This window comes from Hipposideros armiger, unplaced genomic scaffold (assembly GCF_001890085.2).
Source record: "Hipposideros armiger isolate ML-2016 unplaced genomic scaffold, ASM189008v1 scaffold_415, whole genome shotgun sequence".
Lineage (NCBI taxonomy): Eukaryota > Metazoa > Chordata > Mammalia > Chiroptera > Hipposideridae > Hipposideros > Hipposideros armiger.
The window spans coordinates 1,056,581-1,079,102 of NW_017731765.1; the positions used below are offsets into that span (position 1 = coordinate 1,056,581).

General features: G+C 42.9%; 1 protein-coding gene across 2 annotated transcripts in view; it reads right to left on the reverse strand.

Moving 5' to 3' along the window:
* Window positions 1-2,449: 2,449 nt before the first annotated feature.
* The window catches only part of SETD7 (SET domain containing 7, histone lysine methyltransferase), a 48,966-nt gene continuing 28,893 nt past the window's right edge, over window positions 2,450-22,522 (reverse strand). For both annotated transcript variants that reach the window (XM_019664071.1, XM_019664070.1), the window contains 4 exons: window positions 18,011-18,092; window positions 15,585-15,702; window positions 12,695-12,852; window positions 2,450-8,144 (listed from right to left, as the gene is read on the reverse strand). In XM_019664071.1, the coding sequence (XP_019519616.1) occupies window positions 7,964-8,144; window positions 12,695-12,852; window positions 15,585-15,702; window positions 18,011-18,092 (539 nt within the window). In that variant the 3' untranslated portion in view covers window positions 2,450-7,963. The remainder of the gene's footprint in view (window positions 8,145-12,694; window positions 12,853-15,584; window positions 15,703-18,010; window positions 18,093-22,522) is intronic.

Sequence of the window (22,522 nt, forward strand, 5' to 3'; positions counted from 1 at the left end):
AGCATTGGGGAATCAGGGAAGGCGAACAGACAAGTTGCTGTCCTTTTGTTCTTCAGTCTAGTTGTGGAGGACGTCGCTTCACTGGCCCATGTTGGCATTATTGCGCTTTTCCCCGGGTGAGGCAGTCACTTGCTGGCCATTGGATGGCTGCTCACAGCGACTCACAGCAGCTCACTGCAGCAGGGCCTGCAGCCTACGCTGTTGCCGGTGACTCAACGGCAGCCCAGGTCCAGGTCGAGCTGTTGTTCACCATCTTCGCTGTAGAGGGCAGCGTCACTGGCCCTCATGTGGGATCCGTACCAGGGCCCTGCTGCTCAGAGCTGGCGTCCCAAGCCAACTCTTAACCAACGTGCCACTTGGCTGGCCTGATTACTCCATTCTTTTAGTTGCTCAGACCAGTTGCTCAGAGAGTCGGCTTTGATTCCTTATTTCCCAATGCATTAAGCATTTCTTTTTATTCTCAGACTTTGACATCTGGGGTCCTGCTGACCCTGGGCTACCAATTCCTGGAAACAGCAAACAACTCATTATCTTTCATATACCCACCTGGCAACCAGGTTCTTCTTCTTCTTTTGTTTTGTTTTTTAAACTTTATTAGGGAACAGTGTGTTTTTTCCAGGACCCATCAACTCCAAGTCAAGTCATTGTTTTCAGTTTAGTTGTGGAGGGCGCAGCTCATTGGCCTATGTGGGAATCGAACTGGCAACCTTGGTGTTATGAGCCTGCACTTTAACCACCTGAGCCAACTGGCTGCCCCTGCAACCAGCTTCTTTATAGGCTCTTACACTCTTTATAGGCTCTTACAGCCAGGTACCAGAGAGCTAAAGGCAACCCCTACACCCCAGAGCCCGTGGAAATTATGCAAACCAGCCTATCCTAAAGCCACTTGCTGTGCCTCCCTTCCTTCCCCGCAAAAGCCTCAGTAAAGGCACTGGCCCAGATTTCCCCTGCCCCCTCTGCCTCTTGACTGTCCCTGGTGTTTCTGTGTAGAGCCCGAGGCTTGGTGTGCCCCCCTCCTCTTGGGAACTGTAACTACCTTTTTAATGGCCCTTGTCTCCCGATCCATTGGCCTCACCATAACTGAATAATAAAACCTACGTTTTCCTTAACCCCATATCTCAGCAAATTTTGCCATCTCTGCCTGTGTGGTATATCCAAAATTCAACTGCTTCCCATCACCATCACCCCTTTGGTCCCACCCACCATCATTTTGTACATCCTGTTTTCACTTGGGTCCTCACCCCCCACTCCAGTCTATTCTCCACCTGTTAAGAGCCAGAGTGATGCTGTAACACAAGGAAGGCAGGTCTTAACCACTCTTCTGTTCAGAGCCCACCAGTGGAAGGACTCACAGCAATTAGAATGTCAAAAGCATGTTGTGGACCTGCAGTAAACTAAGTTGGACAAAGCTCTTTTGTTTTATTTTACATCATTGGTTGACCTCCCATTGCACTCCAGGTTAAAAACAAAGTCCTTCAAATGGCTTTGGGGGCCCTACAGAATCTGATTTCCTCGCAGTTCCCTCTGAGCACGTCGCCCAAACCTCCCTCCTCACCAGCCGCTCCACTGTTCTTGAGCACTCCATTCAAGCTCCCCTCAGGGCTTGGCTCCTTGCAGCTCCCCACCCCCTTTGTGCTCTCCCTTCTCAGTGAGGTCTCTCCGATCTTGCCCCCGCACCCCTCTCCCAACACTCCTTACCCCTCTTCTTTGTTCCATGGCACTTACCTGGCACACACAGTCATTTCCTGGCTGATTCACCACCAGTATACTTGAGAAAATGTGAGAGCCATAAGGCAGGGACTTTGTTTTTGTTTTTACTGATGTGTTAATGGCCTACAATAGCGACTGCTAGATGGTAAAGCTTAAGAAATACATGTCAAATAAGTGAGCAAACTGAGAACATGATTAAAAAAAAAAAACAGCTACTCTAGTTCAATCATTCTCACCTCAAATATTTGGAGAATGCTTTGTATGCATCCAGGAAGATATACTTGCTGGTCCCCCAAAGCTTGTCATCGGAGGGCAAAGTGAGCTAGATGTTTCAGTCATTAAACAATCGAGACTGTGTAGCCTGTAGCCTGATTGGGCCTGTCAATTCCCATGGGGTGCAGAGGAGAGAGACCAATGAGGGCCCGTCTTTTTGTTTTGCATTCCCATCCTCCAGATATTTTCCCTCATCCTCTCATTTACTTCAGTGCCCTTAACATTTGTGTCATCAATCAGATACTCTTGGATATCTTGCTCATTTTTCTGGAGTTATGCAAGCTCCTAATCTTTCTATACCCCTCAGGTCTTACTACAATGTTTTGAAAATGGAAAATGGCTAAGGATATTTTTAAACAACTTAAAATGTAACGTTTGCTTAGTAATTTAAATATACAGGTAGGCGCATCATAACAAAAAAGTTCTGCCTTTTTGCCCTTGATGACCAAAGGAAGACAATGACAGATGATTGTATATTTTGTTTAATACTTGCATTGTTTCTATAGCGCAATTATAGCAATCTTTAAATTTACTTTTCATTACAAATATTTGTCAAGTTTTGTTTCAGAAACAGTTTTCCTACTCTCTTGCACATGCACCCAGACACACTACAAAAAACTCATTCATAACACAGTAAGGGCAAACATTATTCATGTAAACATCTTTCATTAATTTCCCATAATTTAAAAAAATCATAGAATCATAGATATTGAATAAGGCTCATAGATTTTTTTTCAAATTCCACAAAAGACCAATCAAAGATGTTCGTTAATTGTGATGGGTTAACTTTTGGTTGCAATAAATGCTGAAAGCGAACCCGACTTCCATGCCTTAAACATACCTCACAACCTCATAAATGCATTTCAGGATAAATAGAGAACATAGAAAACCCAGGAGGAAAACTTTTGAAGTAGGGAGTTCAGAACCATGAACCTAATTTCTTCCATGATAAGCAGACATTATGTAGTCCCTGTATTTCCCACTACATGAATCGAGATTAATTATAGTAACCCAAAAAGGAACCAAGTTGATGTGTTAAGTAAGATACATTGGCATGTGTGTACATATTGCTAGTATACACAGTGAAAATTTGTCAGAAAATTTATCATTTCATTATATCCAGGACCAAAGTGGAAAAAAGAAAACCCCCGCTCAAGTGGAATTTTGTTATAAAGGAGCGTTCTAGTAAACATAAGAGTCAGGAGAGTTGGGAGGCATGTTCTAGGGATGTGATTGGTCTTGGTATTAAAGTCACAGGCAGAGGAAGCAAGGATTGGCGTTATCCGAGGGCGTCTCTCTCTGGTTGGAAGTTTGGTGCTTACGTGCATAGTCTCCCAGAGCTGAGACAGGATGTACTGTGCTGACAAATAGGCCCTTTGCCAGCTGCACCCTCCTCCTTCCTCTCTGTTGAGGTGGAGGTCAGGACACAGGGACTGCTGGCAAACCGTGAAGTCCCACCCCGGGGTCTGAACCCCAACTCCACTGAGGGCAGCCTCCCTGACATGTGTGACTAGGCAGTAAGGTGGCGGTTGATGGCGGCCAGAAAACCCAGTTCTGAGGGTCACACGGCCATATCTGGCTTCTGATTCTGCTGCCCTGCAAAGAAATTGTGCTCTGGATAAATGCACCAGTGTCTCTAATGCCTCGAATACACTCGCAGGCCCTCGAGGGCCCAGAGCGATGTCACTAAAAGGTGGACACACCTCCATGAGCACCTAACTTACACCAGGAAGCGGCTGAGGCACTGGGGAAGCCTACAAGCTCTCTCCACGTCAGATGCAACAACGCAGGGAAGTTGCCTTGGGTCAGAGTTATCTGTAGGCTTTTGATTTTTAAAAATCAATATTGATCTGCATTATATCTCATTAGACTCAGTTAATTCTCACCAAAAATTTTGTAATTTGTTTAAATAGCACTGGAGTAATTCAACTTCATTTAAATATAGTCACTCTACCATGAAAATATTTCATACAAACATCTATTTACATACAAACACATTAAAATTTGTGAAAAGGGTTTCCACCCTGGGGGTTGTATGGCTTGAAATCGTTCCATTGCTTTGAATATGTATGCACACATTTGGCAAAACAAAACTATTTAAAATTTAGTATTTTTAAAATAAAGTGACACCAAAGGTCCAATTCCTGAAGGGAAAGATCAAAGAAAAAACAATCTGTCAAGGTACCTCAAGTAGATGTAAATTTAATATATTGTGAACCTTTGATCTGTGGCAAATAAACACTACAAAGATCAGTCTTGCAACATAGTTTTGCTCGTTTTTTTCTAAAACAAAAGACGTCTGGATTCTAAATCACTACTCTTAAGACAGAAACTTGAGGCAACTGTTTTAAAACAAAGCAAAACAGAAAACTATACCTTCTTGGAAGATCTTAAATGCATTTTGCAGTGAGTGATTTAAAATTTTATATTAAAGGAAAGTCGCTAAAGTGCCACACACTGTCTCACTGAGAAGACAACCCTTGAATTCACTGTTCACAGTTACTGCATTTTTAATAGTTACATTAAATGTTGTAATTGGTTATACTTGGCCTCCACATTGGCCTTTTTAGGTTGTTGGTGATAAGGAAATAGGTTTTCAAGCGCGAAGAACCCCCAGAGGGCAAATAAGTTTAACCAAGCCCCAGACAGGTTCAAAGAGGTCTTGAAAAACAAATTTCCTTCTTAGTTTCTCAGGGAGACCATGGATGAAGCAGGTTACAAGACGAATAGGTCCTACAAAACTCAAGTCTTCCTAACCTGTTGCTTTTTTAATGTCCTCGTTCCTTTGCGTCAGAAATTCAGTCCTCACAGTTGTTTTGGTTAGTCCATTCAAATGTCCATTTGGGGACGTACTTCTACAGATTAGTTCCTATTCCTAACTCTAACACAAGATAATAGTCCATCATAGAAACGCTGCTAAGGAAAGATCTAGTCATGCAGGGGTTGGGCTGAGACGGCTCTGAGTGAATCTCCTTGAGATCATGGCGTCCTGCACACTCACAGGCGCCAGCTGGTTTTGGGGCTAGCAAAAATTACGTCTTTTCTCCCCCACCACATGGAATCTTCCACATTTCTGTTGTGGTTATGATGTTGATGACACTGCCAGCTTCGGCTGCTTCCTGACATTATTTCCTTCTCCAGCAGATGTAAAGATTCAGCAGAAAAATACATCCCGAAAAAAATTTCGCCCTCAGACGTTGGCTCAGACAAGGAACACGCCCTTATTTCCTCCCCAGTTACTTCCTTAGGGAACACAACCCCCTGGACTTTCTTTTCCTACCTACAGAACACAGTGAATCTCAAGCCACCCCCCCCCCCATGCTACCCTGTGGACAAAGCCTTACATTGGGGAGTGTGTCTGTGTGTCTGTGCATGGCAAGGGGAGATCAAGAGCAGCAGAGCTAAACAGAGACACAGCAAACGGAGAGGGAAAGACAGCGAGTGTCTAAAGGGCACACAGCCAGAGAGACTAGCAAGACAGGCGCTCAGAACACGGAGGAGAGAGGAACAGAGCAGGCGCGATCAGCTGGGGGTCTTGTTACCCACAGATACGCAGGCATGCTCGCAGGCAAGAGAGAAAGGGAGGAGAGCAGGAGAAGGAAGAGAGGAGGGAGAAAGACAGAGAAAGGCTCTGCTTGGGTGTCTTGTTCTCCTTGATTTGTCTGAAGGTCACAGACACACTGGTGTGTTTTAAACTCAGAGTGTTATTCAATATCTAATCTGAAATATGGACTAGTTGGTTAATCACTCCTTACAACTCTTCAATCCCTTTTATCAAAAAATTTAAAAAAAGAAGGAAAAGTTCTATTCGAATGGGTAATTAGAGTAGCCCATCAGGACAGAAATTATACCCCACTGCAGCCCCAGCCAGAGCAATATCACCCTCAGAAATGAAATATTTGTAGCTGCATCGTAGGTGGGACCCGTGCCATCCTCTCTCTCTGACCTGACTCCACAACCCAACTGACTGGGGTTAGTGAAAGCCATCTTTCTCTTGCTAACAACTGTCACTCACTTTGGGACCCATTTGAATTAAAGCACCTATCAGAATACCAAGACTGCCCCATCTGTCACAGTTTACAGACCCGTCTCTTTCTACAGAATAGAAGCGATCCTATCCTGGGTGCCTTTTAACCTAAAAAATCTCTTCACTTCCCTTTGTGGGAGATCTTTCTGGCAGCCCTGACAACTTCTCATGTGTGAACCATCAGCTTGTCTGCCGGAAACCACTGCCACCTAGCTCCTCTAGCCCAGCTTTGCGAAAAAGAGAAGGGCTGCTTTTGTCACTGCCTTGAGGGCTGTATTCTGGGCCCAGGGGCTGCCTGAGCTGAAAGTCATGAGCAGCCCTGGATCAAGTACTTCTGTTAAATTCTTCTGAAGAGCAATGTGTAACTGACAAGAAATATCAAACTTCCTTCTGCCTGTTTCTTTACTCTTTTCTCACTCCCCGTAAGCCTTCTCTACTCAGCCAGAGCTCACCATGGGCTACAGCTTGGAAAGCTGTAGCTTTCAAGACCAAACTGGCTCAGGCGACAGGTGCTGGCATTGACACTTGAAAGCTGAAGCAACTGCTGCGCTCCAGACTTCCCAGCTGCCTCATTCAGGCATTGAAAGGAGACATAGCTACGGCAATTGGTGAGGGCGCTTACAAAAACCCCAAACTCCAGAATTCATTCAGAGCAATCCCAGTTATGTTACATACCTAATCAGCTAAACTAAAAACAGGGTTTCTCCTTATTTTAGCAGGTGTGATTACATATGGGTTGCAAAATGGCTGAAATGCTACTGATAATCATTGCTTTTAAACTATACAGGTGTTATTCTTAATTCACAATGCTCTGAAGCAGATAAGTGCTTTGAAATTACAATGATGAAGAGTTTTAGCGTTAAGGTTTGATTTGTACCTAGTGATCAGTATGTCTCTCTTAATAGTAGCGATTTAAAAAAAACCAACTTGTGAATTCTGTGTTAGAATTCAAGTTTGCTATTTGACTTTTGAATTCAATGCACTGTGCCACAAGCCAGACTGCTGTGTGTTATGTACATTTAATGTGTATGCAAGGAGAAAAAAATTACTAGCACTATTGAAGATATTGCAAAATTGCCACAGTTACTGCCTAGAAATACTAAGTTCTCTCTCTTCCTTCTTAAAGTATATATTACAACTCTTCCATAATTTAATGCAAACAAAGTAAACTCTTTCTTCTCACATCTTAAAGCAAAGATATCTTTGTTTACATGCGAGAATAATAATTCTATAATAATACCCTGGCCCTATGAGCCAGATATTTATATCAGGACATAATAATGAAGCAATGATATAGAAAGAGCCAGAGAGACCTACACACTGGCACTGACGCAAAATCCATTGGGAAGTTTTCTCTTGTAAAAGGTCTCTAAGACAGAGAACAGGACTGAGGGGTGAAGTGACTCAAAGAGTGGGGTTCTGTTTGCTAGGAAAAAGAACAAAGCCATTCTATTGCAAGATACAGATCAAAGGTTAAAAGGCAAATTATACTACATTTAGAGAATCAAAATGTAGTAATTCTCTCCTCCACATGGCACATCTGCAAGTGTGATGACAACACACTTTGCATTGACCACAGGAAAAAACATCATGGAAAAACCACGGACTAAAAATGACTGAAAAACCCCCTTTCCCTTTTTCAGTCTAATCATTTGGCATCTCTGAATGTGGTACAGATTTAGACTTGAACCACCCAAGAACATCACGCTGTCTTATGTTAAGTGCTCGACAATCCCTCTCAGTAGGACGTTGTTGCAAGGCTATATAGCTAATTTTAAATCTGGTATGAGTAATACAGTCAAACCTAGTTAGTATGCGAGAAAGTTGTTGTGAACGCAGAGCTGAGAGGATGTGATGTCACAGCACGAGTCCCTGGTTGTCCCGTTGTCGGATAAACGAAGTGCATAGATCCAAGTTTCGACTCCAGGTCTCTGAAGCCCAGAGCCACGGTCCTCACTTCTGCTGGGTGGCCTGGAAGGCCTTCAGCTCCACCTGGTACCACTCGGGGGCCTCAGGCCCACTCTTCCCTGGGGGGCTGTGGTCATAGCCGTAAGCCACGGTGAGCTCCTCATTGGCTTCCACAGCTTGGAGTGTGCGGATGCATTTGATGGACCCAAAACGGGGGTGCACAAACCTAGACATCAAGACATGCATAGTCATTCCCGGGCAGGTGAGGAGCAAAGGGGTGGGGGGAGGGGTTGAGGCAGGAATCACCCACGTACTGACACCATGGATAGGTCCTCAACGAGGGCTAACAGGAGGCCTGCCAGATTGGCATCTTTAAGACACCCCCTGATGATTCACAGGTACATTAAAGTTTAAAAAGCACTGCTCTTATCTTCCTTTTTGAACATATTTGGCACTCTGTATTTATAAACCAACAATCATGGTCAACTGTTGCATTATAGCCGATTCCGTTACCACCCCCCCTGCATTAGCCTCTGACCCATTAGTCGAGAGAGTGTCTCAGAAAACTGAGGCCGGATGGAACATATCTGTAAAAAGCTCTCTCGGGGAGTGGCTCATGACTGGGACCTATTGGAATGCTAATAGTTATCTCCTCTGGGAGGACACAGTAACAAAGTGTCTTGGGGCTATGTGGAGGAAGTGTGAAGGCATAGGATATGCTGGAACACAATGGGAATGTTAATGGAAAAGGTCTTAAGGCACACATAAGTCACACGGTTGCAAATTGATTGACAGCAGTTTCACTTCTTTACAAACTACTCAATAAAAGCCATGCGCTGACCCGATTCGGGGCTCACTCAGTCTTCTCTGGCTGAGTCCCTTGGTCTCGCTCTTAATCTTACTTTTGTCTCTTGCTCTTATTCAATCTGCGTTGCCCCTTAAGAGAAACCTATTTGCCCTTGCCACGCTGGACGTGACAGTCAACGTCAAAAATCTGTCCGTAATGAGAAATGGGACCCAGGGCAGCCCGTCAGTGTAGCCTCGGATTACCTGGCTGCACCTGAGGGGGTGGGGGTGGGGCAGGGGAGGCTCTACCAGGGCACTTTTGGAGTTGTAAGCAAGAGCCCTGCGGATTTCCAAAAGCACACATCTCTGTATTCCGTCCTGTACAGATAGAGGAAATATTCCCTTTTAGCGAAAACGTAGGTGCAGGTTTCTCTTCAAGAGGGAAGTCTAGGCCCCTCTGCCAACCTGCTTCTTTAATATTTCCCTGTGAAGCATCCCGTGAAGGGGGCAGCCTCTTACCCTGTAAGGAGTCCTCTCAGAAGCAGAGGCAGGGCTGTCACTATGTATATTCCTCTGCCAAAGGCCCCTAACCCGGCTCACCTGCGCAGCTCCCTTCAGGAGGACACGAAATAAATAAGTAATGGACTCAGCTACCCTAACAGCTGCTGAAACCCAAAACGGGTGTAAGGCGTGGCCAGAAGGAAATGTGCTTTATTTTTATATGCATCTGGTCAAATCAGTCTCATTCATTTATTGTCACGTTTTTAACAAAAGGCATGAGACACCAAAGGAGAAGATTCCAGGCCCAAAGTATATTGGTCCACGGGGCAAGAGTCAAGTCCTTGGCTGGTTCCCTCTAACAGGGGTGGGAAAGGAGTATGTCTGGGGCTTAGGAACATCTTTTATGTGGGGTTAAAAGGAACAACGTCATCCTCACTTCAAGCGGGTCTCTATGTCCACCCTACTCCGGGGTCATGATTCCCCGAAAGCATACTTGAGTTTGGGTCAGAAGACTTTAGGGGCGGCCAGTTAGCTCAGTTGGTTAGAGCACAGTGCTCATAACACCAAGGTTGCTGGTTTGATCCCCACATAGGCCACTGAGTTGAGCTCTCCACACCTAGATTGAAACAATTACGTGGAGCTGATGGGTCCTGGAAAAACACAGTTACCCAATCAAGTTTTTTTAAAAAAAGACTTTAATGTGAGTCCTGATTCCACACGTGATCATTGCCGCCTCTTGGAAAGCTTGGAAGGCTCACCCTGGCATCTATGTCTGAATCTCAGTTTCCTCATCTGCAAAATCATAACCCTAGTCACCCTTATCTGACAAGAGTTGTTGTGACAAAATACAGTCATATATAAAGCACCTCACACAGTGCCTGGCACAAAGTGAGAACTCAATATTAATTACTATGGTGAGAGAACGCAGTTGTGTGTGAGAGAGAGCATGCACGTGTGTGAGTGCGTGCTCATGCATGGAATTCACAGGTTGTGCTCCATCACAGAGGCGATCCCTGGATCAGGGATTCAGGAATTCCTTATTAAAATCACAACTCTTTGTCTCTAAATTAAAACAGTTGATTAAAAAAAAAATACTCCTGAAATGGAGCTCTAGTTAATCTACTGGTACACTGAAAAAATTCCCATGAGAGGCCTGAGGATTCTCTTATAATCCTTTTGTATTTTCATTTTTCTGCTCATTATCATGACTTTCAGAGAGTAGAAAATGGACAGACTGAAAGAACTCAGTTTCAGGTATAGGCTCTTCAAGGCAGTGGGCGATAAGACACAGCAGTTTAGAACAACAGTTAGCCTGTTTAAAAGACCAGCGATTCCTGTCTTTGACCTGGGATAGTGACAGGAGTTGCCCCACGGAGCTCCTGGGAGGACTGAGTGAGAACGCGGGAGAAGCACCACACTGGCCTAGAGTAAGTGCGCAGCAAACGTTACCTTGTCGACATGCTACTATATTTACAACCAGAAAAGCTGTTCTTGTCTGCTTGTCCATTTGGCAGTTTGTACCAGACTGCAGTTAAAACAGCTTACCGAGGTGTTGTTTGGGGTGTGTTGAGTGTGCATAACAATACCAATGCTTTTAGAAACAAATAAATGCCCTGAATTGGTCTCTTAATTTTATATTTGATTATCCTTCATGTGGTCTTCCCATTGCCCCAAATAACTAATTGGTCACATTGGACTATAAGAAATAACCCTGAAGAATACGGGGATTTGATTTTACACAAATGGCTCCTTCTCTTGTGTCCTGTGCTCTCTTCTTTTCGGTGAGAAAAATCATGTCCTTACAGTGACATGACAGAGCTGATTCGTTTTGAAACAGCAGTCTAAGTAGCATGCATTATCATCCGTTACCCCTGCGTTAAAGGGCTGTTGTTCAGCTGGGTGCAGCTTGGAACCATGCGCTGGCCTAATTCACATTGGCCATGAAAGCCTTGGCGTTAATAACAGTGTCAGTTTCATTTCACATGACACACGTCCTTTGCCATTTCTACCCGCCCTTTAAACAGAAGTTGTCGCTTCAGTACTTGTTACTGCCTGCCAAGGAGAGCAAGTCACTGCCAGAACAATTTTTAAGCTATCTCAGGGATGCAAAAAGGGGCCGTCAAATCCTGGCAATAGTCCTTCAGATTACGTGCACATGATCTGATCCTGCTTATGTTAACAAGCTAGAGGACGGAGGCACTGCAAGCTACAGCTGAGCAGGCAAGGCTGCACTCAGCTCCCTGGGTCCCAGGAAGAGCTGGCATTCTCAGGATGAGCTAAGGACAGCAGTGATGACAGGACAAAAAATCCCAACTGCATCCTTTAGTCAGAGATGCTGACTTTGGGAAGAGAACATTCAGCGGGCACATGAAAACTACTAAACCATTTGGAGGCCTAGTAGGTGGAAGAGAGCTTGACATAGAGCACGAGGAAGGGAGATAATTAGAGCTGGGAGGGACAGGAAAACCCATTTGGGCTCAATAAAAAGAACTCTCTAATCATCAGAGCCCAAAAGCTAATTTCATAATATTTATTTCAGTTTGTCCAGATAGCCGCCTTCGTGAATGAGAGTAAGCTCCCCATCAATGGAGGTTTCCAAAAAGAGGTTCAATGAACAGTTGGAACCGGCGCCACAAACCACGAGAGGGAGGTAGGGTTATTTGATTTTTTAAAAAATAACAGCTTTGCTGAGATATAATTCACATATCATAAAATTCACCCATTTAAAGTGAACAATTCAGTAATTTTTCAGTGGTGCAACCGTTCACCACTATCTAATTTTGGAAACTTTCATCATCCTCAAAAGAAGCCCCATACTCATGAGCCATTCACCCCCATTTCTCCCCACTCCCCCCAACTCCGGGCAACCAGTGATCTACATTCTGTCTCTATGAATGTGGCTATAGTGGACGAGTCATATAAATGGTCTTTTGTGGTTGGCTTCTTGCACTTGGCTTATGTTTTCAAGGCTCATCCATGTTGTAGCAAGTGTCAGTACTTCAGTCGTCTTTATTGTCAAATAATAGGGACTTTCTGATTTTACTGGTCTTTTCCGACACCGAGGCTGCGTGCCCTGTGCTTAGGATTTTATTTTCCTCCTTCCTTTCACCTCATAAAAGGGTTCCCTCAACTCCACTACGCAGAGTAATTTCAATGTTTACTATTTCAAATACCACTGATCTTAATTTTCCAGACTGAGACAACTGAAGGACAGAAAAGGCCATAATAAAACAGTAATCACTAAGTATGGTATTTCCATAGCATTTCTACTCTTGAAAGCACTTTCCCATTTCTTAGCCTGCCAAGGCCAAAGAGTGAGGCTGTTTAGATTCTGAGTTTCAAGTCATAACAGTGAGACCCCTGGCAGGGGACCGTTGGAGATTCTAAGGGAGCAGCCTCATCTGGGGCAGGATAGCACCTTTCACAAACCCCCCTCCACCTCAGGGTCCCGAGGCCCAGATCTGCCTAGCAGCTAAGTGTCACACTTACATGTCGTAGGTACAGTTTGGAGTGAAGGAGTGATTCGCCTTGTGTCCCAAGGAGGCACAGTACTTGGACACGTGGTTGTAGGGCTCAGGCACATCAATAACCGTTTCTTCATCAAGGGAGAGGGTGTTACCATTAAGGGCCCAGTCTCTGCTGTCAACCTGCAAAAAAAAAAAAGAAAGAAAGAAAGAAATGTGAGCATTAGAGGGGACCTTTCTCTCAAAAGCTCAAAGGACATCAGATATATTTAACTCATTTGTCCTTGAACTTCACGGTTTGAGTGCCACAAACATGTAAAGAGCCTAAGACATCTCTCCACTGTTGATGGTGCAAAAGACATGTGGCCATCAGTGGGGAGCTCAACTTATTATTTATTGATTTTTTTTCCTTATATAAAAAAAAGGATTAAAAATGCCTTACAAAGACACCCAAAAATATAACCAGACATCCCGAGGTTGTTTATTTCTTTGCTGCAGGCTGAGAACTGTGACCTCAAAAGTCCACCAGCACCAAATGCAAATTTTTACACATCCGGTTGTTTTTTGAATAGCCCAAACAAAGCAGTTTCAGCCATTTAGGGGCTGCTTTCAAGGGGACACGTCACTCCCCAGCTTCCAGCAATAGCTAAGACAAACCAGGACCAGCTGCTGTTCCTTGGAGCTCTCAGGCCCATAAACTCCTCATCAGGCTCCATGTCACCGACATGGAAGTCCCCTCTCTGATCCCTCTCTTTCTGGGAGTTCCCTGCCCGCCTCCCTTGTGGATGATGCCATAAACCTCTGACCAGTCTCATACTGGGCGGACATCCCCACTCGTGCACCCTGTCCAAGCCCTACCCCAAGCTTGCTGTGTGCTACTGCCTCTCGGGGTCATAGCGTTTTCTTTGATCAGTCCCCAAATCCCTGGAACCCCTACAGTAAGGAAAAGGAGGCAAAAGAAAAACAAAAGAACCAGAAATATAAGGAATGCTAAACTGCCCTCCAGGAAAGGCCCACATTTTTGTTACAGGTGGGCAATCACTGTGACCAGCACAGTCACCGATTACCGGGTCGCTTTCTTATCTAAACAGGACTCACTATCTGCAGTGCAAGCAACAGGCTTCCCTCCTCCAAACCACAGCTCCACTCCAAACCACACCCCAGGGGCTGCTGAAGCCAGCAGAGCAGACTTTTGGAGCCAAGACGGTCACGTTTTCACACAAAACTGTTGACTTTCAGAGGTATACCATCTTTCCCATCTCTAAATTATATTTAAGCTGTTATGTGTATGTGATATTCATTCAAGAGATACTTACTGAGTGCCTACTGTGTGCCAGGCACTGTTGTAGGTCTAGGAATAGAGCAGTGATGAGAGTGAAAAAAATCTTATGGATCTTAATATTCCAGACCTGTCTCATGATACTGATATGTGTGTAGCACTTGGCGCCATCTACCTTATGTTGCCATTAGTTGCGTATTCTTATCCCCTCAACAGAATCTAAATTTTATAAGGACGAGGAAGCCTCATTCATTTACACAGAGCCAGATTCTACGTAAAACCCTGCTCAGACTCTGCGAGTTACTGTATTTGGCCTTGGGCAAATTGCTTACCCTCTCTGGGCTTCCATTTCCTTATTGGGAAAATATTGGAATAAATAAATTGTATATCAATATCCTGAGCCCCCTTTCATATGCTGAATTTCTGGGGCTTCCAGGATTGCTAATCCAGAGATCTGGTCATCACAAGGGGACACTGTATGCCAGGCCACAGCTCGGTTTGAATGTGTCGCCATCTTTGTGTGACTGCTTTGAATGTGCAATAACTTAATTATTTCACGGCATTTCCCCCCTTATCACTCCATGGCAGTAAGTGAAAAGTGAGGACGTGAATGTGGGGTATGAATGATAAGTTTAAATCTCATCTACTCAATACAAGTCAGAGCAGGATGGCGAGCATAAGCTATGCTAGAAGCATTGAACTTTCTGCCCTTAAGCAGATACTTAAGGGAGTTAATTGTGAAGGGAAGAAACGACAACAAAAACAAAATATGAAATCTAGGAAATACAACAAAGATTGTGTCTTAAAGGCAAGAAGTGATTTGACTGTTTAACTTTTTATTTTAAATTATTTTTTGGCACTAGAACCCTTCCTGACTAGATGTAGGCAATTGTATAGCTTTTGCACAAACAGGGGGTCTTCTTATGATGCGTCCTGCCCCAGGTCAGAAATTAGTTGTTGTCTAAGTCCAACTGGATCTCAATTTTTCAGACACTAGGTGTATAGTCCAGTACAAAGCAATTACTGTCTCATTGACAGCACCATCCCACTTTCTATAAAACAGTTGTGGGACTTTTTAAAAAAGCATTTTAAGGCTCAAAATAAGGAGGAAAATATTGGCTATAAACTGAATGTTTGTTTCCCCCCAAGATTCACATGGTGAAACCTAACCCCGATGTGATGGTATTCGGAGGTGGGGCCTTTGGGAGGTAATTAGGTCATGAGGGCAGAGCCCTCATGAATGGGATTAGTGGGTTTATAAAAGAGGCCCAGAGAGCTCCCTCAGCCCTCCTGCTGTGTGAGGTTACGGAGAAAGAGGGCTGTCTATGAACCAGGAAACGAAGGGGGCTTTCAGCAGACAGGGAGTCCACTGACACCTTGATCTTGAACTGCTGAGCCTCTAGAACGCTGAGAAATAAATTTTTGCTGTTCATAAGCTACCCAGTCCACGGTATTTTTGCTCTAGCAGTCTGAAGACTGCTATAAGACAATATCCAATCAATTTTACAAAATAACCTGTTTGTCTTTTTACATTTCTAAGGAATATTAAAATAAAGGGACTAATGAGAAAATTAAGGGTGTTTGAAACAAAGCCCTTTAATAAATGAAGTTGGTTTTTCACTTCTACCCCACTTACCTCTTGGTGTGTAATTCGGACTCCATTATAAAAAGACATAACAGTATTAGGTCCCACTGCTACCTTTGAAAATAGTCCTTCTCCGGCACTGGAAATGAGAGATTCAGCAACATAAACCCTAAATAGCAAAAAGAGTCAAATAATGATTCTTTAAGTTTGATATGTGACTTCTTACACCAACCAGCAAAATAACATTATGGCTGTTAAATCCAAAATGTCATTTCATAATAATCCAATGAGGAAGAAGGGAGAGAGGGAAGGAGGAAGGAAGAAAGAAAAGTGAAATATTTTGGCACTAGAAACTGAAGAACAGGTACTTATGTCTCTTAAGAGTGATGTTCAAAATTTGTTCTCTAATAAGAGGGTGATTATGGTACACTCATAAAGCAACTCGGTGCTTGATACAAGGTTTTAAAAATTTTATGTTTTTAGTTAATGTCAATTTTCACTGTCTTCCTACACAAAGAAAACATTTTCCAAAGCTAGTTAAAGTGATACCCAGGTTTGTCAGTGCCAAATAGGAGGGAAAAATTGTTTTAATTAAGCCCCAAGATGAATCTTTTATGTGAAAGAGTGACAAATAGTTAATAAAATGCATCCAAGAAGCACTTCCTAACAAAGGCGTGTATAACAGGTCAGCTGACTCGGGCCCAGGGGGCATATCTGGCTACTGCCCATTTTTGTAAATAAAGTTTTATAGGAACACCGCCAAACCTATTTGTTTAGTATTGTCTATGACTGCTTTCATATCGCAAAGGCAGAACTGAGTAGTTGCAATAGAGACCCACAAAGCCTCAAATTTTTACTATGTGGCCCTGTACAGACAAAGTTTGCCCACGACTTGTTTTACAAGAAAACAGCACTCGTGATTATTGAAGTGGATTTAACAAGGGAGCACATCCTCCATCAAAAATTTCCTCTTGGCACTGTGATGTGATGACTCTAGTGGAACTGGTCATCTGTAATTTTTGTTACATGGATCTTATGCTTATGCTATGGAGTGGAAGACTGAATTATTGCTTTCAACTCTTTACTCCCTCCCTGTGATAGAACTATACATCCTGCCACTTTGCCATGTGGCCTTGTGGTTTCTTCAGCGCTAGCAGAGGATACATACATCCCTGACTGACTGACTTTGAGCTTGGTTGTATGATCTGCTTTGCTATTAGAATGTGGGCAGAGTGACTGCATGCCAGGTCTCAGGCGTTAAGAAGCATGGCAAGGCTCTGCCAGCCACCTCCAGGGTTTTCATTCATCTCCTCAAGGAGAAGATGGCCCAGGGGGCTGTTGCTCCTTTAGCCTGAATTTTGGAATGAGACATGTGAAACAGACCTGAACCCACCTTGAAGCCTGGAGCCCAGCCTAGTCCAGCTGAGCTGAGCTGAGCCCAGTCAAAAGTGGCTGAGCCTCAGCCAACCTACAGAGCCATGAGTGTAAACTAAAAGGTTTGCATTATAAACCACTGATAGTTTTGAGGATATCGTTATACATCATCATCACAGTGACAGTAACAAAAAAGACATACGTACAGTGATGATACTGTTGTGTTTCAGGGCTCACAAGAGACCAAACCCATCCCTTTATAAATGGGTCATAGCCTCCTGTCAAGGAAGAGGCTATCCTCTCATTGTGACACGGTGGGGTCAACCATGTCAGTTGAACCAGGGAAGAGGCCTATTTCTTGGATGGGAGCAGGGCAGAAAGTGAATGGAAGCCATGCTTCGTAAGCCAGGCTTACAAAGAGTGAGGCCAAGAGGAAACTATTGGCAGACGGTCTCTTACTCATCAGTAGGCCAGTTGCTAGGGAATAAGAACCCCAGGAAAGCACCAGAGAAGCCATAGGAAGAATCAGGAGCTGAGTTTAGAGGAGACAGGAATTGGAACAAGACTTTGACACTCGGGGAGTCAGCTTATACAATCAGACACTTGCAATTCATAAGCTGGAATGTTGCTATGCTTTTCATATTTTCTTCGTTTCACTCCTGTTCTCCTTTAGTGAATCAATTGTCTTGCGTTCCAGACTCCCTGGGCTGAGTAGGAAAGAAGGCATTCTGCTCCCTGCCCAGGTTAGAGCTTTGGAGAGTGTGAAATGCTCCCCTAGAAGCCAGCATGTGGCTACAGCACAAATGGTGGCACCAGAGCATAGAGAAAGGGGACCCTGGGCGGGGCACAGCTGGCTGTTTATGTAGAGATTTCATTCTAGGATGAACACACAGGCTGTTCTGTGCTTTCTCGGTGGAGAAACTCTCTTCTAGGGACTGTTTTTATTCTCATAGAGAATCTTTCTTCCTCAAAACATATGAACATGTTTTTCTGGTAAGGAACTCGGCCTGAGCAGAGAGCCACAGAGGACCATAAGTTCCCACCACCAGGGTTATTTAACCTCACACAAACAGTGCCATGAAAACCACAAGGAAAAACATTACCTGTCTGCTTCATACGGGTCTGGAAGAAGAGCACTGGTAGAAATGCAAGATGAAGTTGACTTGTCGAAGTGATACACCGAACCTAAAAAGCAAACAAAAATCTCAGCCTGCGTACAGAGTTAGGGAAAAACATTTAAAACATTTCTCTTCCTGGTCTCTGTGGGAGCAGGAAAAATTAAATAACAAAAAGTGTTGATTCAAGTTATACCAACTAGAATGAAATTCTTCAGTATAAATGGACAGTTTTTAGATTTGCTCTTGAATTTTATTTTCAGGTCTTAATGAATAGCCATCAGAAGTAGCCCTTAAAATCCTATTTTTGCATTTGAATTTTCTTGATTCAAACTGTTTAAAAGATGCTTGCGTAATTAAAATTTTTTAATCAAGAAAATGCTTTGTCATGAAATTTTGAGATCTCTCTGGTCAGATCAGATTGGATAATGGTTTTAAAATCTTCTTGTGGTTTTCTTCATACTAGACACAGTCTGTAGAATCTAACCACCCAGCCCTGGCATTTGTCTCTTTCACTAAAAATAAACATTTGGCTTCACCAGAATTAAGACCAGAACTGCTCTTGATGAAGCATTTACAAAGTCATCCTATTTCTATTAAAGTGGTTCAAAAGCCAATTAGTAATTTATTCCAGAGACTACAGTCCTAGAATTAACAGCCGTCTTAAATTAACATTGGTTCTCTGCAAAGGATTAGCCTCAGAGGATCGTCCCAGAGCACAATGAAGACATATGATGCTCCAAAGGCTAACGAGTAAAGAAACAAGTTTTGGAACTGGAGGGCTTGCTTCTGCAAAGCAAATTATTTTAGGCACTAAGGCATCACAAATAATTCCATCAAGCAATTCCTTAGAGGTTCTCAGTGGTTACCAACTCCTCTTGCTTTTTTTATACAATCAAAACCCAAATTAATGTTTCAAACTAAAAGTTAGAAAACAAGCCAGTCAGTGTCTAACTAGGAAACAGACCATTTGAGTATTTTAGAGAGAGCTGAAATCAGGAAATTGGTTACAGAGAGGACGAAAGAGCTGAGAAGCCAGGCGGGGCAGTGAGGAGTCCAGAAACTGGCAAAAGCAGGAAGCCGTAACCCTAAGCCAGGAGGACAAAGGCAGAGCTGGGGTTCCTGGAGCTCTAGAGCTGGGGTAGCCTGGCGAAGCTGAAAGTATGGGGACATTCCTGGTCTGAGATGAAGTCAGCAGACAGGCCACTGCTGCAGATACTGCTGGACACAAACAGGGCTTCTCCCTGCTCCCCTCTCTCTCATGTCCCTGGACAGTGCCTCCCTGTGGCCAAACCCAGACAGAAGCCAGAGGCACAGGAGCCTGGGAAATGCAGCCTGTAGGGGGCAGACCCTCCTGCAGTAAAAGCAGGGCAGGGAAAGGCAGCGGCATGCATCTGAGCACTCTGGCAATGGACTAGCTCACATTCCATTAAAGGAAGTTAGTTCAAAAAAAGGAAGAAAAACAAAAGAACAACCCCTTTTTTTTTTACAGGATCGGCTTTTAAAATTATTTTTATTACTTTTTAAATTTATTTTTCAATTGCAGTTGACATTCAATATTATTTTATATTAGTTTCAGGTGTACAGCATATGGTTAAACATTTATATAATTTAAGAAGTAATCCCCCTGATTGGTACTCACCTGGCTCTATACATAGTTATTACAATATTACTGACTATATTCTCCGTGCTTTACTTTACATCTCATGACTATTTCGTGACTACCAATTTATACTTCTTAATCCCTTCACCTTTTTCACACAGGCCCTCAACTTCACTCCCATCTGGCAACCATCAGTTTTTTTCTCTGTATCTATCAGTCTGCTTCTGTTTTATTTGTTTATTTTGTTCGTTAGAGTCCACATATAAGTGAGATCATATGGTATTTGTCTTTCTCTGTCTTATTCACTTAGCATAATACCTTCTAGGTCCATCCATATTTCAAGAATTGTAAGATTTCATTCTTTTTTAATGACCAAGGTAATATTCCATATGTACCATATCTTCTTTATCCAATTGTCTATTGATGAGCACTTAGGTTGCTTCTATATCTTAGCTATTGTAAATAAGGCTACAATGAGCATGGGGGTTTATATATCTTTTCAAGTTAGTATTTTTGATTTCTTTAGATAAATTACCAGGAGTGGAATTGCTGAATCATAAGGTCGTTCTATTATTAATTTTTTGAGGAACCTCCCTACTGTTTTCCATAGTGGCTGCACCAATTTGCAATCCCACCAACAGTGCACGAGGGTTCCCTTTTCTCCACCTCCTCGCCAGTACTTGTTTTTTGTTGATTTTTTTATGACACTCATCCTGGCAGGTGTGAGGTGATATCTCATTGTGGTTTTTTATTTGCATTTCTCTGGTGATTAGTGACATTGACCATCTTTTCATATGTCTATTGGCCATCTATATGTCCTCTTTGGAGAAATGTCTATTCGGGGCCTCTGCCCACTTTTTAATTGGATTGTTTGTCTTTTTGGCACTGAGTTGTAGGAGTTCTTTATAAATTTTGGGCATTAACCCCTTATCAGATGTATCATTGTCGAATATATTCTCCCATTCAGTAGGTTGTCTTTTTGTTTTGTTGATGGTTTTCTTTGTTGTGCTAAAACTTTTTAGTTTGACGTAGTTCCATCAATTTTTTTTTCTTTGCTTCCCTTGCCCAAGGAGATATATCAGACACACCATACTTTTTAAACAAACTTTTCTGTGGAATACACGTTTTATTGTGCAGAAAGTCTCCTATGAACTTCCATCACCTTTCCTTGGACTAACTAACACTCATCACAAATGTACTAAGTGCCGAGCACGTGTAAAGCACTGTGCTGGGGGCTGTGCAAATACAAATAGGAGTCACAGACATCTTTTCCTGCTTTCAAGGAGTTGATGCCACCTTTCCCAAGGCTTGGTTACCCTTCCTCTACTCCTGATGCTCCAGGCAAACAGAAGATATTCTTTACTTTTTCCTCCTTTTCTCTACAGTTTATACTAGGATCTTTGACTAGAATTCATTCATTGACCAACATTAATTCTAAGAGGTGAGCCAGGCCTTAAAGCTGGAATAGGAGTTAGCCAGGGACGGAATTCCTATGTGGAGATGAGGAGAGAAACAATTCCAGTCAGAGGCATGACAAAGAAATCAGCAAGAAGAAAGTAAAGACCTGAAAGCAGTTTGTGGTTACAAAAGCACAGAGAGAAAGAGGGGTGTGGGGGTAGAGGTCAGGAGTGTTTCAGGAGAGGTATTTGCATTCTGTTTTCCTCCTCCTCCCCGCCATTGGGCCAGATGGCCACATGACCCTGTAAAACCTGTTCTATTGGCTGGTCAGCATGTCAATAAATATAACTGGAAGAGACAGTTGGGGAGAGAAACAAAAGTGGCAGCACACTAAAGATTTGTGCATCGCTTCTTTTGAGTCACCCCAAACAGCCATGGTTCTTGACCCTTCTGAAACCCAAATTGTTCAACAGTCCTTAAAATAGTTGAGACCTGCCAGAATGTTGACAATGAACTCTCTACCCTACTCCCCTGCCCTGTTTTGTTTGTCTTAAGGTAGTTTGAAGAGGATGTTCATTATTTGCAACCAGGAGTTCTAAGCAAAACCATCATTCCCCTAAGAATGATCACTCTGACTTCCCAAAGTCTGTTTTTTTTACTGATCCCAAGGAGAATGTAATAACAAGAACTTTCATTATGGTGTTTTATGGTAGGTGCCAAGATCTGTATTTTATAATGAAGAAACAATTCTGAAAGGATAAATAAAAATAACTTGCCCAAAAATATAGTACAGTAAATGTTGGAGCTGAGACTCAAATTAAGTGACACTTTTTCACCCATTGTCATTATTTATTTACTTTTTTAAATTTTAAATTAAATTTATTGGGGTAACATTGGTTAATAACATTTAAGTTTCAGGTGTACAACTTTATAATATAACATCTGTACATTCCATTGTGTGCTCACCACCCAAAGTCTAGTCTTCTTCCATCACCATGTATTTGACCCCCTTTAACCTCTTCACAAATTAGGTGACTCTTAAGTTCAAGGATCTTGCCACTAAAATTGCTGCCACTTCTGAAGTTTTAAAATTTGCGTCACCCATTGGGATCCTCCCCTGGCCTGAGTCTCCTCATTTCTAAACATTATAACACCGTCTCCTTTTGGAACATACATGAAGAACATAGATATTAGAGTCTGAACTTCAATGATTACCATTTCACTTTTAAAAAACCTTTTGATTTTGGAATGATTTTAAATTTACGGAAAAGTTGCAAAGGTAGTACAGAGAGTTTCAACACCCCTCACTGTTTCTCCTAATGTTAACTTCTTATGTTACATGGCATGTTTGTCAAAATTAAGAAACCAGCATAGCTACATTACTACAACTAAACTCCAGGTTTTATTCAGATTTCACCAGTTTTTCCACTAATGTCCTTTTTCTCTTCCAAGATCCAACCCAGAACCCCACATTGCATTTAGACAGCCTCAATTTTTAA